Source organism: Phalaenopsis equestris, unplaced genomic scaffold (assembly GCF_001263595.1).
Source record: "Phalaenopsis equestris unplaced genomic scaffold, ASM126359v1 Scaffold000049, whole genome shotgun sequence".
NCBI classification, from domain to species: Eukaryota; Viridiplantae; Streptophyta; class Magnoliopsida; order Asparagales; family Orchidaceae; genus Phalaenopsis; species Phalaenopsis equestris.
Genome location: NW_018164491.1, coordinates 559,900 through 574,124, shown reverse-complemented (window position 1 = coordinate 574,124; position 14,225 = coordinate 559,900). Strand labels below are relative to the sequence as shown.

The window sequence follows — 14,225 nt, the reverse complement described above, 5'->3', positions numbered from 1 at the left end:
TAAACTAGATGCATATTTAGGAATCTAGATTTGCTTATATATTCTCTTATTTTATTAATGTGATGGTATTTTTACCGTCTCTTAATTTACTTTTCAAACTGATGAATTGTGAGGTTAAAATTCGTTGTGAAACATAATGACCCGAAAGGGCTATGATTTCACCCAATTGGTAAGTGCCACACTAACCTTACTAGGGGGAGACCAACTATTAAGAATAATGCAAATAAATAGGGAGATAAGTTATGATTGGTGTAAAATTGATGTTTCTAGGGTGACAAACTAGATTCTGTATCAATTTAGTTTAGAGTTTGGTTCTAAGGGGCCCTAGTAGGTCCTATAGAGAGGGCATAATAAGTAAAATGGAGGTGAGAGGCTACAATCTACTTAGCACTACTATACAAGCTGGAACAAACTTAAGAATAGCCAATGTTCTTTACAGGTACCAAGAGGGGGTAAAGAAAGGGAATGCTCCTATTTTTCACTGGCAACATTATATTTTAAGAATTTCATTCCTTCACATTATCAAGGTCATTACATGAAAATGGTAGTCTTTAACATCTGGAGATTGTCCAAACCAATTTATCCAGATATATTATCTTTAGATATAAGATTTTCATTTAGGAATAATTATTAGAAAAATCACTTTAATTGGCATTCCAAACTGAGACCTAATAGTAGTAGACTAGAATTAACACAAGGGATTTGTTACCTCGCTTCTCTGTGGTATTAATGCTCTAGGTCTTAAAGGAAAACTCAATATTACTTGAAATGATACATATAGTTGCGTGGTATCTCGAGTGTGTAAAATATTTTCTAAATTTTATAACATTTTGATTTTACACACTAGCCGCTAAATATAAATTTGGTGAAGTTTTTTTACCATCTTTTGGAAGCTAAATTATTGCGTAATTACGGGTCGGGTCAAGTATCATGACATTTCCTCCCAAAATTCATAAAAATTAAAAAATTCCTTTCTCATGAAAATTCACTCATGGAATTATGCATTGCATGGCTTGACCCATGAAGCCATCCATGGGCTTCGTATGGGTCAATCTTTCCAAAAATGAAAAAGGGAGGGGCTCTTTCGCTTTCCTCCTCACATAAGTTTCCCCCCTTCATGAAACATCCAAGCACTCTCCTTCATGCTTAAACCAGCCATCCAAGTCCACCCAAACCTCTCTTGGGGTCAAGCCCATCCTCTTAGCCACTTTGGACTTGAGCTAGCCACATGACCAAGTACTTGAGCTAGCCACTTAGCAGAAACCCCATTTCTTCCTCGGTCTTTGGCCATAAGCCCACTTTAGACTAAATTAACTTCACCTCATAGCCCCACTAACCCCCCTAGTGTGGAGGTGACCACACTTGCCCTGACCGGCCACCCAGCCGCTGGAAAACACCGAGCCAGAGAGCCACCCTAAGGGTTAAACCCAATATTTGGACTCCCTAATGCGGCTCATCCCCATTGGCCATTGGAGCTCTTCTTCTGTCCACCTAAGGCTCCCATTGGGCACCCTGGCTTGCCCTGCTGGCCACCATGGCCATGGCTATAAATTAAGCACCCCCATGACAAAAAAAAAAAAAAGAGAGTGATCAAACCTTAACAAAACTCTGCCAAAATTCTCCCAAACCCTCTAGCAGCTTTGTGAAGCTCATCCCCAAAGTTTTCCAGCCTTTATCCCCAACACATTGCCCTAATTTTGAGTTCAAAATCCTAGGACTTTTCATGGTCATACCTCAAACCTCATCAAAATCCCAAATTGTTTCACTCCTGAGCTTATCCAGGGCAAGAGAGGGACTTCACCTTTAAAATTCACCCTTCCTGAGCCCTCTACACCAGACCTTGACCAAGGCCGCACCACACTCTAATCAAACTTCAACACATAACCAACCATAGATCAATTTGACACTTGGAGGACATTCATTCCACTCCAATAAAGCTTTTACAACCATTTGATTGAGGCCACACCTCTCAGACTAAGGTATAGCTTGAAATTTTCCATTTTGCTCTCAGTTTGAGCCTTTGTGAAACAAACTTGTACTTTATGCACATGTAACCATATAGATAGGTTTGTCTAACCTAGATGAAGGCGTATGAACAAACCCAATGTAATTTAGTTAAGGATTAAACATGATCTTAGGTCTAGAAAACGTGTGGTTCTCAGGTTGGGGAAACTAGGGACGATGACCAAGAGTTGTACGATTCCGTGTGTATCGAGTGGATGGCTGAGATCGCGTCGGACGGAGTAACGTTGAGTGAACATCGAGCTGATGAGGCAGTTAACCGGGATGGTGGCATCAAATCAAAACACATTGCGTGGCTTCTTAACGCGTACAAGGACACAGTCAGCGCTGACGCGAATAAGTAGGAAATTAGGGGTATTGCTGATTTAAATTAATTACATAAACTTTAAAAATTCATAATTTGACGTAGAAAAATACTAGAAATAAAATAAAAACTCTCATGTGCTCAACGAACATAGGAGAATAATGAGGACTAAAAATCAAAAATATTTTCTTTATATTTATTTTTAAATTAATGAAATACTCTGAAACTTATTTAAATTATAAATAATTAAATACTAATCACAAAAATATGAAATTTGGAGGGTTCACTCCTATCATGCTTGGGGATGTTCTCTGATTTTCCCAAAGTCAGATAACACCTTAAAAATTGATAACACCCTAACTTTCAATGTAAACTACCATTATTTTGTTTAAAATAGTTATAAAAAAAACGAAATATATGTCAGAAAATTATGGAAATTACCTTAGTAGGCTTACTACGATGAGATGAACTTACGAAAAATAAAAATCAAATTTTAAATATTTAAGACATATTTTTTCTATTTTAAAATTACAAAAATTACCAAATTTAATAAAAATATAAAATAATTTAAATAATTACCAATTTAAGTCTAATCACCTCAGTAGGCTCCTATAAAAAATTCAAAATAAAAATTATTATTGGTGTGAAAATGAATTTTTTAAGAAATTATGAATTTTTGCATAAAATAATTATATAAATTAAAAAAAATTAAAAAAAATTAAAAAATGTGGTTTAGGGTGTTCTTTATAATCAGAGACACCTAAGAAAAATAAAATAAGGATAAAATAAATGGTTTATTTTTGGATTATTTTCAACTTTAAAAAATTATTAAAAAATAAATATAGAAAAAAATGTAACAAATTTTTTTTAAAGCTCTTTGAGGTCAGAGAGACCTATGAAAAATATAAAAAAGAATTTTGGGAATGGAAATGCATTTTTGTTATTTATTTTTTCCTTATAAATCATTTCAAAAATTATAAAAAATTAAAAAAAAATTCAAAAATTCACTAAAATTGTTTCTAGTGGTTCTCTCACGTAGTTGAACCTCTAAAAATTTTCTTAAGGACATAAAGTTTATTTTACTTAGTTATTTTAATTATCCTTGAAAATACTTATTTTCAAGTTAAAATAATTATTAAAAGTAAATTAAAAATTAGAAAAATCACAAATTCTCCTTTAATGTCTTAATTGACTCATGAGTGAGATGACAATAAAATTTTAAAGTCATTTGAGTTTAACTTAAGTAATTATTAGGTGAGGAGCCTTAAGGGCAAAGTTGTAATTATGTTTCCCTACCTTAATCAAAATTTAGGTTATACCAAAGGGTAAAAGGTTAACTTTGATTATAATTAAATCCTTAAGATGTTTGAAACATAAAGGGCTAAAAGGATATAAATCAATTCATACCATGTTTTTTACAAAAGGTAAAAATGTAATGTCTTGAATTGTTACAAGTTGAAAATCAATAAATTTAGGAGATCCTAAGGTGAAGGGCTTGTATTAGTAAATTGTTAATCCACTGATTAGAAGCCCTACTTCCATGGTTTTAAATGATAATTTGATAAATGATAATTTGATCTTTCAATAAGGATAAAGTGCACTTCACTTAATATATTTTTTAAGAGTACAAATCTACCCACACATGTTTAAGAGTTGAGGCTTTATCCTTAATCATGTAATGAGGTTTAGAGAAGAGGAAAATAATTAATCATAACATTTGTAAAACACTACAAGCTCAATTTAAATGGAGAGGGTAAGGATTCCCTTAATGACTTTATATGTCCTTAAGAGTGTTTACACATAGTGAAACATCAAGTGAATGTTTAATTGTCCTGCTCATGGGATGATCAAGGCATTGAGATGTTCATTGAGCATAGGTTAAAACATTATAATTAAATTTTAAATTAATATGATTAATTTAACAAAATAATATGCTCAAATGAACTCAAAATGATCCAAAAAATTCTAAAATATGTTTAGGGTTATGCCCCAAACACTGCTACAGTCTTCTGGACATTTTGGAAGACATCTGGACCTATTATCCTTTTTCAAAGGCAATCATCCTAAAAATATTTAGAGATCCACAAAGTTATGCCTCGAGACTTGTCAACTCACCAAATCAATAGAAATACCCTACACTACTTATCCTATATTAATAAAGTAATGCTCAAGGACTTGAGTCTTCTCTAAGGTATTCAAGTACTTGTGGGCAATTGGGGAAATTTGTTTTCCCAACATATGGATCATCAGACTAGTGTAAGTCTGAGGTTTAGGTGGCTAGGGAGATGATGATAAATGTTTATATGTGTTAAAGTGGGACAATTAGAGTAGTATTTCTTACCTCAAGATCCTTCAATATGGGAGATGATTGGACCAATGATACTATTCACTAGCTCTTTGTAAGATTGTTGCCTCCGATACTCTTAGGTTACCAATAGTCCTAGCTTGATTAGAGTAATTAACTTGTGAACCATACTATTTTATAAAATACAACTTTTTAAACAAAAATCCTTTTTGCAACATAACTTCCTTTGTTTGTTGAAGCGAATTATACATGCATGTAAATTATAAATGAAAACCTATGAAGGTTCACAGTTAATTACTTGGATCAAGCTTAGGAACTGTCCTCCGTAGGTTATCGGGTTGGTATCCTTAACTCAAGGTTGGGAAGCACATAGCTCAGCTTTAAGCCCCTACCTTCACCGATGTCTTACATCCAGTTCCGATCTTTCATATGTGACTATGAGTTTTTCTCGTGATTTCTACGACTCATTTTTCTGATTTTTTTTTGTGCTAGGTTGTTTCGCTTTACTTACTTTTCTTGCAAGTTTACTTAAAATTCACTGCAAATTGTATTATGTTTTACAATACTAACCATGCAGCTGTAGCAGAGGTCCAGGTACACTTTATAGTTTATTTACCACATTCTACAACACTTTTATTACATGCAATTTTCTTTACCATGCAAGCTTTAATTATAAAAAAAATTAACAAAAATACCTTTTTTTTAAAATTAAGTACACCTTTAAACCTAGTGAACACTCTTAAATCACTTCTTTTGGATTTACGAGAATCTCTCGGATGAGGTAACCTATGGTTGAAAATGAGAATTCTCCATTCTAAGTGAGCCCAACGTCTCTTTCGGACTAAGTAAATTTAAAAAAAAATAGTGATGCTGGAATGAGGGAACCATGGGATTCTAACCAGTGTCACTCTAATTAAATTTAAATTCCCCTAAATAGGACATTTGAATGACAACAACAAAACCAAACTTTGAAACAAAACTGTGAAACATAAAACCTTAAACCAGAACCTTTTAAACCTTGAAACTGCTAATTCAACAAGGAGCTCGGAGCAAGCCCCGTGAGCAGCACAACAAGGGCATACAGAAGAACATCTTTGAGAGAGTATACAAGGTCTTCATCAACAAAACTGTTTTTTAGAATTAAACAACAAGACATAAGAATCTGAGGCAGTCCGCCTAGTGTGACATAAATCCTCAATCTATCTTTATGCTTTTGCACTATTATTTCATGCACTATAAGACCTAACTCTCTTAAGGTTTTGAGGTTGTCATTTTTATACGACATAAACCCTCCCATTTCTCTAGGCAATTTGCATGATCAATATCATGTAAATGTAAGCCCTACATAAAAAAATTGGCATGATGAAACATCTGATAATATCTCTTCAAAATCAAAGCCAAACAATAGGATAGTTTGAGAAGTCACTGAGGTTCTCCTCATGATTTATGACATCCCCTACCATTCTTCCTTTGGATATTGAAAATAACTGTTCTCATGTTGAACCATACCCATTTGACTTTTCAATGTCCAACCTTCAAAACTCTAAACATTAAATTAATGAAGACAAATATCTCTGATCTAAACCGAGAGTTTTCTTAAGTAACTTTGATTTACTAAGATGTAATTAACTATAAAGGCTTGCCCTTACATGAAACAAAAGAACCATATAAATCTTACCTAATCATTATATTAGATGGGAGAACTTGTCGGCCAACATAAAATGTTTTGCATACCAAAATAGATGTCTTAAATTCTTAAGTTTACTTAATCGAGTCTCGCTATTAAGTAATGTGTCTACCCATCGGGATAAGCATATTGCTTGTGGTGTGGTGCTCAGTTATTTAAATTATTAAATATATGAGATTGGTTAGCTCTCATATTTTCTAAAATTAAAACACTCTTTTTAAAATTGTATATACATATTAAATTAAATTATATAATCAAAGCAACCGAGAATCCCCATTTGGCGACTGACAGGGTTTCAAACAGCTCCATTATATTGCTGAAATCAATTACTTCAAACTTTGGTTGAATTTGAGAAAAGGTGATTCTCTATGGGCCTCATTCATGATTGGAAAATATTGTAATGATTGCAATCCTTCTCTGGGTAACTAGAAAAATGTGAGCTGTAGGATGTGAACAATGCTTCTTCAGGTGAGAGAGTGGGCTCAAAAGCACATTTTTGAGATCTTGGGGAAGGTAAAAATTCATTTTGGAAAGATTGCTGGTATAGGGAAGAACTGAGTATTATGGAGATGGATGATTTAAAGACATTTTGGTCTCTGAGGTGTTTATAAATGGAAATTGGAATTTGAATCTTCTTAAAGAATTGGTTGGGGTTGAAAATGCACATTACATTTCCACTATCCCTTTCGATAACACTAAAAAAGACATCCCTATGCTTAAAATGCTTATTAAAGGCTCCATAACCAATACTCTTTAGCCAAAGTTACATTTTTTTCAAACTATTGATTGAGGTGATAATATATATAGTTGGGCTTTGTCCACCTCCATGTCCATCTTTGCTTGAAGTTTACACCATTCTATGATACCTTGTGATGACGTCCTGAAATTGAAAGGTTTGAGACTTGTGTCTCAATTTTCTTTATGTAAAATGGAGGAGGAGTCCATCTCTCATCTTTCTTCTCTTGTTCTATCTCATTTACTGTGTGGAAGGAGGGGGGGAATTATTAATACTGCTCTCTCTTTAAAAAAGGGGGACATTCTTAATGCAAATGAAATTTCTAGAATCTTGATTAAAAAAAATATTTTTTTGCAAGTTTATCCTTACATTGTATGCTGGTTCATCTGGATGGCTCGAAATGATAATAAACTTTTGGAGATATGTGAGAACAGTTCCATGATTCTGGCTAATGCTTTGGCATATATTAATAGGTTGGCTGAGTTGGGGAAGCACAATTCCTCTTTTTTGTCTAGAATAACTCATTTTCTTAGCAACATTCATGAGGGTCTGGGGTTTGGGAGGAGGGCACAACAATTACCCAGGCAGGTGAGATGGTTGTCCCCTCCTCCTCCTGGATTAAATCTAACACATATGGTAGTTGGAGTAAATATGGTGCTGGTATTGGTGGAATTCTTAGAAATGATAAGGGGAAATGTTTATTTTATTTTTGCTCTCCTTTTTTCGTTGATAATCCCTTGGAAACTGAAGCAAGGGCTATTTATATAACTGTTCAGATAGCTAATACTTTTAATTTGCAATTTTTGGAAGTGGAGCTTGACTCCATGGTTTTGGTGGAAATATTAGAGGGCATAAGAGAGGCTCATTGGGATATTGTGCATTACTTTAAAACAAAAATCAACATTAAATTAAAGATTAATATAGTTTGGAGATTCATTCATAGAGAGGGTACAAGTCCAACCCACTAGTTGGCCAAGAGAGGTGCCTCTACTGATGAAGTTTTTGTGGGATGGAGATTGCTATAACAGCTTAAAAAAATTGTTGTTGGGGATCCACATGAGGTTCCCAATCTAAAATGATAAATTTCATATATGATGATTTGTTTTTTTGGTTGTTTGTGCTAGGTTTGAGCTTTTTGCTATACAAATTTTTCATGTTCTCCTTGGGAACACTTACTGGTGTTTATACCATGGGAAGGGGTCTTATTGTTTGGAAATTAATTTCTCGTTTATTCTTTGAGCTATGTGACCCATGGGAGCTATTGGATTACTTTAGATACCATATATCTGTTTCCTCCTTATATAATAACAATATGTTAACATACATGTTTAATTTTATTTTTCTAGTATTAATAATGATCCAGGGTTTTATTCCTTCATTGTTGTTTAGAATGTGGTCCCTTTTTTTATTGGTTTATGAGAGGACTATGCAGATGTTATTTTTGTCTGGTGGATTTTGTCGTCTTTCTTTACAGATGCTAGGTGGTTGCATCAGAAGGATCATTCAATGATCTATTAACTATTGCATCCATTCTCTTATTTGTTCTTTAATGTCTAGGATGCTTGTGCAGATGATGCCTCTATGGTTGGAATTATTGTTGGCATTTTTGCAGATCCTTTTTTGTAGCTATAGTGGTTGTGGGGATGAACTTAACTGGCTGCCTTGTTGGATAAAACCACCTGCATGTTATCTATCTTACTTATGGTTTTATTGTTTGCTGTTTGGAGATAACCTAAACCACACCTAATCATATCCTTACTTGAGGTATTTCATTGCATCTACTGTTGTATTGGTTGTTTATTTGTCTTTTGTCCATTGGAACATGTACAAAAACATTTTTTTGGGAGATCTTCTACAAAGAAAAACGAACTAGCGTATACTTTTTGGAGTTCTAGTTTTGGGTATACTTGTAATTATTTTTGGAGATCATTTTCTGAGTTGAGTTGTACTTTAGGTGATGTAATTCCCTTACGAGTGTGTATTTTACATTTTGGATTTTAGTAGCAGGATCCATCAACCACACAATCTTGTACCTATTGCTTTGATGAAATAAAATTACCTCCGGGTTTCTTTTATGTGTGTGTGTGTGTGTGTGTGTGTGTGTGTGTGTGTGTGTGCGTTTGGATATTATGTGTGTGTGTGTGTGTATATTAAAAAATATCAACTAGGAGGAGGATTCCAAATGATTCTAATGAAAGATCCCATATAGAAACCAAAGCTAGCTCTCCTACGTGAGCAAACTCAAACTGGATAAATTATATGAGTTTGAGCTTTTAGAGAGATGAAAATAATTTAAACTCATCATCAATCATTAAAATTTAAGGAATTCTACTATTAAAATTTAAATATTTTACATCAATTAGTTAAATAATGGTAATTATTTATCTAAAATATTCGATGAACTTGCATCATAATTTATTTCAATGTAGTTGATAGTATATAAGGTCTCATTTGGTTACATGCCGTTAAAAAATATGCTTTGAAAAATAATAAAAGTTTACTAAATCATCCAATATCTTGATATACCTAAAGATTAATATTATTTAAGCAAAACATAATTTTCAAAAAAATTCTAAAAATTATGGTCATAGTTTTACATTTAAAATGTGTGCAAATATGAATTTATCCTTTTAAAAAATCATGTAATTTTAGGATGAGCATTCAAATAATCTAAAATTTTTTATCCTAAAACATTTTACTTTATTTTAAAAGAATATGCTTCCTTGTTTAGCACTTATATTTTCTATTTTTAAAACGAACCAAATAAATCTAGATGAGGTAAAAATATTAGGTATCGAAGAACTTGATGCATCGACTATTAATATTAGGGTGATATTAAAGTAAATAATATTTCAATATGACATAAAATTATGGTGGTTAATGTTTATTTTAAGCCGAGTTGTGGTCGACTCAAAATTGACTGGTAAAAAACTTGATCCAAATTTTTTACGTGTAGCTCTGCTTGTTTATTTCGATCCGATCTCGATCATGATCAGAGGCTAAATTAGAATTAATTTTTGAGTGATTTATAATTTTCAAGCTAAATTTATTAAATTCAAGGTCATAATATTATTAGAGCGGTTAATGATCTAATTTGAAGCTAAATTAGAATCAATTAAAAAATATTTGATCCAAAAATGGAATAAATTTTCGAACTATCAAGATGTTAAAGATATAAATTCACTGCCGTACTAAAAACCATCCGATATCACGGATCCGCACATGTGGATACCGCCTCCGAGGAAAATATTCATGAGAGTAATGGTACGCTGATTTTCCCTCCTCGCACCCAATGACTCCATTAAGCCGATCTCAGCTCATCGGCCTCTCGTCTTTTCCTCCTCCTTCAGTATTCCTTTCATTACATCTCCGATTCCAAGGTCCGCGAACACTCCTCTCAATCGCCGAACCCGCAAAATATCTCCTTTGCAGCTCCTACGCGGCTTCCCCTCAACTTTCTATCTCTCCCTCGAAGCAGCTTCGAGCTAGGGTTTCCCATGGCCGAGCAGATGAAAGGCTGGGCCGTAAGAAGGCATATGAGGAGGAAGAAGATGACTTTGAAGATTTGGGTGTGGAAGGGGAGGTCTTTCAGAAAACGCTGAGGCTGGTGGAGTGCTCTATGTTCGCTTCTGTTACGGGCCTTGCTTACTTTTTAAGCAATTCCCTTGCCATTGAGGTCAGTTGCTTGTTTTCTGAGTTTCTTTTTAAGTTCTCTTTTGGAAAATATGGATTATCCTCGATATACGATTCATCATGTGTCAAGTTGACACCCAACTAGAAATGGTATTCAGATGTCCGGGAGAGTTCACAACCGGATTAGGCTACAAGCACACTGCCAGAGAGAAATCAATCATACAACACTCTAGCTAGATAAGAATAAAGTCTATAAATGTCTCACTGCAAAAGATATCTTAATCAGTATCCTAATAAGTTAAATATGACCCCAAGGGGATCGCCCAACCCAACGGGGCTAAAGACGTTGAACTGATCCAACAAGTGGATATGGGCACTCTTGATTTTGGGTGTTTCGCTTTCACTGGATGGCTTCACGTCATGCTTCCTGTCAGAACAAATGCTTGCATCATTCTCCTCGAGTGGGAGGAGCATTGCCTTCTTTGTTGGAAACATCTAAGACCACATAAAATATCGTTGATATTGATGGTAACAGAAATATTGTAGTATCTAGACAACTCAATCTTGCATACATTTTCATTAATATTTTTGATAATCCTCAACGGGCCATGAACTCTTGGCTTAAGTATCCCGAAAGAACATGTAAGAAATCTCTTTTTCTTGAATTTGATCCATAGCAAGTCACATTCTTTGAAGACCTGAGCTTTTTTGGACTTATTTTTTTACTTCTGATATTTAATACTTGCTTAGAAAATTCCTTCCTCACCTTCTCATGTAGGATCTAAATTTCTTTGATCATGATCTCTACATCTATGCTAATTTCAGAAGTTGGTAGTATGAACTCGAACTCCAAAGCTGTGATAGGGTTCTGCTCGTAGACAATCTCAAAGGGACTATGTTCTACGGACTGACTAGTGAGTCAATTGTAGGCAAACTCAATTTGATGAAGCGCCAAATCTGATTGCCTGATACTTAAGGAAATTTTTTAAATTATTGTAATTTTAGAATTATGGATGATCCGAAGGTGGGGGCTAGGAATGATGATGATTTTGATTTTGACTTACCACATAATGTTATAGTCAATGTTGATGCTTTTGCTAAGATTATGACTAGAGTGACAGATGATTAGGAACTCTCAGCCTCAAACCAGTAGCAATGGAGGAGCACCGATGGATAAGTTTTTAAAGCTTTTTCAGGACATGAGGCTTCCTTTATTTTTTGGACTTGGAAAGCCACTGAAAGCTGAAAACCGGTTGTTGAGGGTAGAAAAAAACATTGATAAGATGACATGTTCACCAGAGAGGAGAGTTATCCTTGTCACATTTGCTTTTGAGGGAGAAGCTGAGAGGTGGTGGCAAGGACAGATGCATGAGAAGTTTGGAGATGAAACCAATCACATTGTGCAGTGAGATGAGTTCCTGAGTACCTTTAGTGTTTGTTTTGTATCACAGTAAGCTAGGAGACTGATGCAGGATCAATTTATTGGGCTGGTACAGAGAGATTGATCAGTTATGCAGTACGAAGATGAGTTTAGTATGCTGTCGAGTTATGCACCACAGTTTATTCTTATCGCAGAGGAGAAATGTCAGGTTTCTTAATAGACTGAAGGATTCAATCAGACAACCGCTAGTACCACTTGGGATTGAAGAATATTTAGTGTTCGTGGAGAGGGCTAGGCAACTGGAGATTGATTTTTAACAGATTCAGAAGCGTTATGACACACACAAGAGGAAGAGCTTGGAAGAAGTGTCACAAACAATTTATTCTCAAGAGTCTAACGAGAAGAAGATAAAGTTATATTATGATGAAGTTATCAGTCAAACTGGTAGCAACACTATAGATCCATGTACTAAATGTGGGAAGCAACATCGTGGTGAATGTCTATTTGGTTTGAAGGTATGTTATATTTGCATACAGCCTGGACATCAGATGAGAAATTACTCTAATTTTGCTCACAGATGCCCATTAGATGTTAACTCGAGAAGGGATTCTGCTCGGAGAAATTTTTAGGAGCGACTTCTAGAAGTGGCCAACAGAGAATGACAGAAGCTGGTACTATGACTCATCGGAAGCAGCCAAGGAACACTCAACCAAAAGACTTTTTCTTAAGTCACCAGGAACCTGAAGAATCGAAAAACCTGTTGTCCCTGATGCCGATGCATAGAGTTGGAGTGATTTGTCACTTTGGCGTTATGTTATCTTTCAGGTTAGTTGTCTACTGTTGAGTATTTTAATGTACTTTGATTTCAGAATTTAAGTATTGTGCTAGTTATGTTGTTATGATTCAGATATTTGGAGATTGTTCAACTAAATTATTTTATCTTAGATACTGGATTTATCAGATTTGCTTTTATTATCACTGTAAAAAAATAAACTTTCTTGATGATCAGTGTATAGTTCAGGTTCATACTACATAATATTTAGTTGGTGTAAATTCATGAATTTCGAAGATGAAATTTCATGAGGAGAGATTGTAATAGATAGTAAAAAAATAAAATAAAATAAATGTGCATATGTTAGTTGATTTCATGATTTATATATATAGTAAGTTTGCATTATTGATCAATAACTAGAGGTAAATGTTTCATAGAAGAAAATGCATGATATGGAAGAATGAAGTAACTTATATATGAATGTTTGTTTGTGCATGTTCAAAGGAAGAGTTCACCCCCTAATGGTACAGACAATGGATGCCAGTGTGCCTATGCACGTAGAGGCTTTTCTACTACCCCAGACAATTGTGATAGTTCACTAACCACTGTATCGACGAGATAATATCGATTAGAGATAAGTAAAATGAATTTAGCACTTCTTCAATTGTGATGTTTAGATCATTAATTGCTGTGTCGACAAGATAATATCGGATAGAGGCAAATAAGGACCTTTCCACCCAAGATAATTGTGATGTGTAGATCATTGATCGCTGTGCTGACGGGAGCCAATGGGCTAATATTGACAGAGGGTGTCTAAGTTGTTTTGACGGTGATCCTCAAAGCAGAAAAACATATATGTAAAGAGTATAAAGTAAATGTATATAGAAAAGCTGTGTATTTTCATTTAGAAAATATCATTGTTACATGCATTAACATGTATAAGATTTCTTATAGATATATGAAAAATCAGCATGTTTCAAAATTTTTTATAATTATATGAAGAACAGGCATGCATATCTATTACCTTTCTTTGAGTTACTGTAGTTTATAATTTGATTACTCATGAGTTATTTTTAGATAACTTATTATGTTGTTTTAACATTTTTCAGGCTTAAACTTTTGATTAAGATGAATAGAAGATGGGATAATGTGTACAAGAGCCGAGAACAACAAACGCATAATTCTATTTTTTAATTTAATTGTTTTTCTTAGTGGCTCTTTCATGAGTTTTTGAATATTTAATTATTAGCAATAGAAATTAAAAAAAAGAGAATTGATTTTCACCATCCAACTGTCTGTTTTCGTTTTGGTTAATTTTAAGTCTTGGGCCTGGTCATGACAAGAGATGCTATTTTATGACAAGATGGTTTCTTATAAGCTAAGAG

At 34.0% G+C, this 14,225-nt stretch overlaps 1 protein-coding gene across 4 annotated transcripts in view; it reads left to right on the top strand.

Annotated features, from left to right (window-relative positions):
• Positions 1-10,277: 10,277 nt before the first annotated feature.
• LOC110019110 overlaps positions 10,278-14,225 on the top strand; it is a 31,137-nt gene continuing 27,189 nt past the window's right edge. For all 4 annotated transcript variants that reach the window (XM_020716680.1, XM_020716682.1, XM_020716681.1 and 1 more), the window contains exon 1: positions 10,278-10,730. In XM_020716680.1, the coding sequence (XP_020572339.1) occupies positions 10,347-10,730 (384 nt within the window). In that variant the 5' untranslated portion in view covers positions 10,278-10,346. The remainder of the gene's footprint in view (positions 10,731-14,225) is intronic.